This window comes from Propithecus coquereli, unplaced genomic scaffold (genome assembly GCF_000956105.1).
Source record: "Propithecus coquereli isolate 6110/MARCELLA unplaced genomic scaffold, Pcoq_1.0 Scaffold358, whole genome shotgun sequence".
NCBI lineage: Eukaryota > Metazoa > Chordata > Mammalia > Primates > Indriidae > Propithecus > Propithecus coquereli.
Genome location: NW_012149263.1, coordinates 2057946 through 2061423, shown reverse-complemented (window position 1 = coordinate 2061423; position 3478 = coordinate 2057946). Strand labels below are relative to the sequence as shown.

The 3478-nt window shown below is 35.0% G+C and overlaps 1 protein-coding gene across 2 annotated transcripts in view; it reads left to right on the top strand.

Moving 5' to 3' along the window:
* The window catches only part of ZNF568 (zinc finger protein 568), a 41501-nt gene that overhangs the window by 18811 nt on the left and 19212 nt on the right, over positions 1 to 3478 (top strand). For both annotated transcript variants that reach the window (XM_012651603.1, XM_012651602.1), the window contains exon 2: positions 400 to 458. In XM_012651603.1, coding sequence (XP_012507057.1) covers positions 400 to 458 — 59 coding nt within the window. The remainder of the gene's footprint in view (positions 1 to 399; positions 459 to 3478) is intronic.

Here is a 3478-nt window from a genome sequence, read left to right as displayed (position 1 = left end):
CGCTCTTGCTCAGGCTGGTTTCGAACTCCTGAGCTCAAACAATCCACCCGCCTCAGCCTCCCAGAGAGCCAGGATTACAGGCGTGAGCCACCACGCCCAGCCGAGATAAATTTCTTATTAGGAATAAAACAGCAAGATCCTAGTGAAATACTATATTGCCAATAGATTCATTGAGTACCCTCTACTTAGCCCTTTAGAAATCTCTGTCAGACCCCATATGACTAAATTAATTATCTGTATACATTTCAGTGTCTCTGTAACTAGATGGTTATTAACATTTCTTATGGCTCTGAGGATCATTCATCTGTATGGGGTCTTATAGCCACCTGGTACTGAACATTTTTCTATTTCTTTTTCTGGAACTCTTGAAGCAAATCTGTTCTGTTTCTTTTCCCTCAGCTTGGTGTTCTCAGGACTCTGCCCTTTCTCAGGAAGAAGAGGATACAACCAGATCTCTTGTACGTTTTAAGCATTTATTTGTTTCCTGCATTATTTTGAAATGCAATTACAGTTTGTTACTGTAACTTATCAGTTCAGTTAGAAAAACTAAATCAATGAAAATCAAAGTGAGGAAAAATATAGATAGAAAATTAGAACCAGGGAAAACTTGGGATATGGCTATACAATGGAAAAGCCAAGTACATAAAATATTACTAAAGTTGAGTTCAAATTTGAATATGATCTGAAGAGTCCAAGTAAACTGTGATACAAAAGTTTATTTCATAATTTGCACTATTTATGAGGAAAAAAACTTAAAACTATTTAAGGAAAGAAAAACCTTTTCATTGGCACCTAGCCAAAAAGAAATTCTAAAATACAGTCAGCCCTTCATATTCATGGGTTCTGCATCCATATATTCAGCCAACTGGGAATTAAAAATATTAAAATAGATGGTGGCATCTATACTGAACATGTACAGACTTTTTTCTTGTCATTTTCCCCTAATAATGCAATATAACTATTTACATTGTATTAGGTATTATAAGTAATCTAGAGATGCTTTAAAGTGTATGGTAGGATGTGCGTTGATTATATGCAAATACTACATCGTTTTATACAAGGGACTTGAGCATCTGTGGATTTTGGTATCTATGTAGAGTCCTGGAACCAATCCCCCATGGATACTGAGGGACAACTGTAATTCTATAATTCTTATAATTTTAAGCTTAGTTTTCATGAGTCTTTGCCGAAGATCAAAAACTAAAATTATCTAGAAGAATAAATGGAACATGTGTTTCAAATGATCCTACATATGTATTGTCTTCACTTGAGCTTTTAGTACACGTTGCGCAAAATTATGCTAATATTCTATGGCAAAATCTTGTAGTTCTGGTATCCGTAGCTTTTACATCTTCTTTATGGTCTTAGGAGATGCAGTGTTCTTCATCGTCTTTACTAAATTATTCTACTTTGCCTTTGATTCTTTTGTTTCCACCTCTGAAGTCAGTCATACTCCAGTGTTTTGAACATTTTCCACTTCACTGCCTCTTTTTCTTCAGCTTATGTCTTCCTATCATGAAACACACACATACATCTTTTGACCATATGATCATGTATATGGCTTATCCAGTTATTTCTCCTGTTGGTATGGTGGTTCTCTGGCCCTGGACAGACTTGGGTTCAAATCTTGGCTCAGTGATATATAGAAGTACATGACTATGGGCAAATTCTTTAATCTCTTTGTGCCTCAGTTGTGTCATCTTTAAATGGGGATAATAAGGGTACTTACCCCACAGGAATGTTGGGAGGTTCAATGAACACAGTAAGTGCTCCTTAAATGATAGGTATTGTTAGTCATTATTAGCTATATTACCTTTACTGCCTGATACAGTCTTTGGATGTGTTCGCTGTATTCATTGGCCTCCTTTTTTAGTTTAACATGTATCCCATAAGATGAAAGAGAAGGTTGCTTGATTTGGGTTTATAAAATTTATCCTTTTCTTCAGTAAACCACCATGAACACTGTAAAAAGACAAAGCTGGGAACAGTTTTTGTAATGTATACATAGCAGAAATAATATGAACAATTCTTAAAAACCAATAATTAAGAAAATAGAAAATTGGGTGAAGAACATGAAGAAGCAATTGGAAGAAATGTAGGTGGACAACAAATATTTAAAAATAATGTCACAAAGAAACTGACAATTCAGATTTGCTGATATATTTTTCAGGCATATTTTGAATTTGGGGTTAATGACCATCTTTTATGAGAAAATTCCCCATTATTAGTTTTACTCTTTACAGAGTAAAAAGCTGGAAATGGTGTCAAAGGAGTTGTGATCTGTAAGTGGGACACTCTTAGCTGTCAAAAAGTTTCTATAGTTTCTTCCAGATACCAGAGCCAGATATTTCGGTTTAGACTAGCAAATAGAAATGGACTGCTTGCAGTCTAGGCCATGCAGGCTCAAACTCATTCTAGAATCTCGATGTAAATATATTCTATGACAGCTCTTATTTATATGTGAATAGAATACACAGCAGTTAGAAAAATCCTGTGTAACAGTAAGTGTGCCGTCATCCATTGGTACCTGTGGAGGATTGTTTCCAGGACCCCCCACAGATACCAAAATCCATAGATGCTCAAGTCCTATATGTAAAATGGTATGGTATTTGCGTATAACCAACACACATCCTCGTGTGTGCTTTAAATCATCTCTAGATTACTTAATACAATGTAAATACTATATAAGTAGTTGTTATACTGCATTGTTTACAGAAATGTTACTCTTATGTAGCTCTATTCCCTCTTCTTCCATTTTGTACTATTATTGTTATACATGTTACAAATTCAACTCATCATTACAATTATTACTGCATATAATGGTATATCTAGTAAAGAAGCAGAGAAGAGAAAATAAGAGCAAATATATATTTATAACATTCATTATATTAATCTTCTTATTCACCATTTGTTTTCGGCGGTTCAAGTTCTCATGAATCTACTGTCATTTGCTTACTCCATTCCAACTTTGCATTCAGGATTTTCTCTTTGGCTCCCGCTTTCAGCATTTTTACTATAATATATCTGAGTGTGAGTCTCTTTTACTTGGAGTTCATTGGAGGTATAGATTATTGTTTTTCATCAAATTTGGGAAATATTCAGCCATTTTTTCTTTGAATTTTTTTTAATCTTTTTCTTTCTCTTCCTCTCCTTCTAAACCTCACCCCCTTATATATTGGTGCACTTAATGGTATTCTGCATTTAGCTGAGACTGTTTATTTATCCTTATTCTTTTTTCCCTTTGTCCTTTGAATTGTATTATCCCTATCAATCTGTCTTCAAGTTCGCTGCTGCTTTCTTCTGCCAGTTCAGATCTAAGCCCATCTGGTGAATTTTTCACTTTGGTTATTGTACTTTAAAATTGCACAATTTTTTTTTTTTTTTTTTTTGAGACAGAGTCTCACTGTTTTGCCCGGGCTGGAGTGAGTGCCGTGGCGTCAGCCTAGCTCACAGCAACCTCAAACTCCTGGGCTCAAGC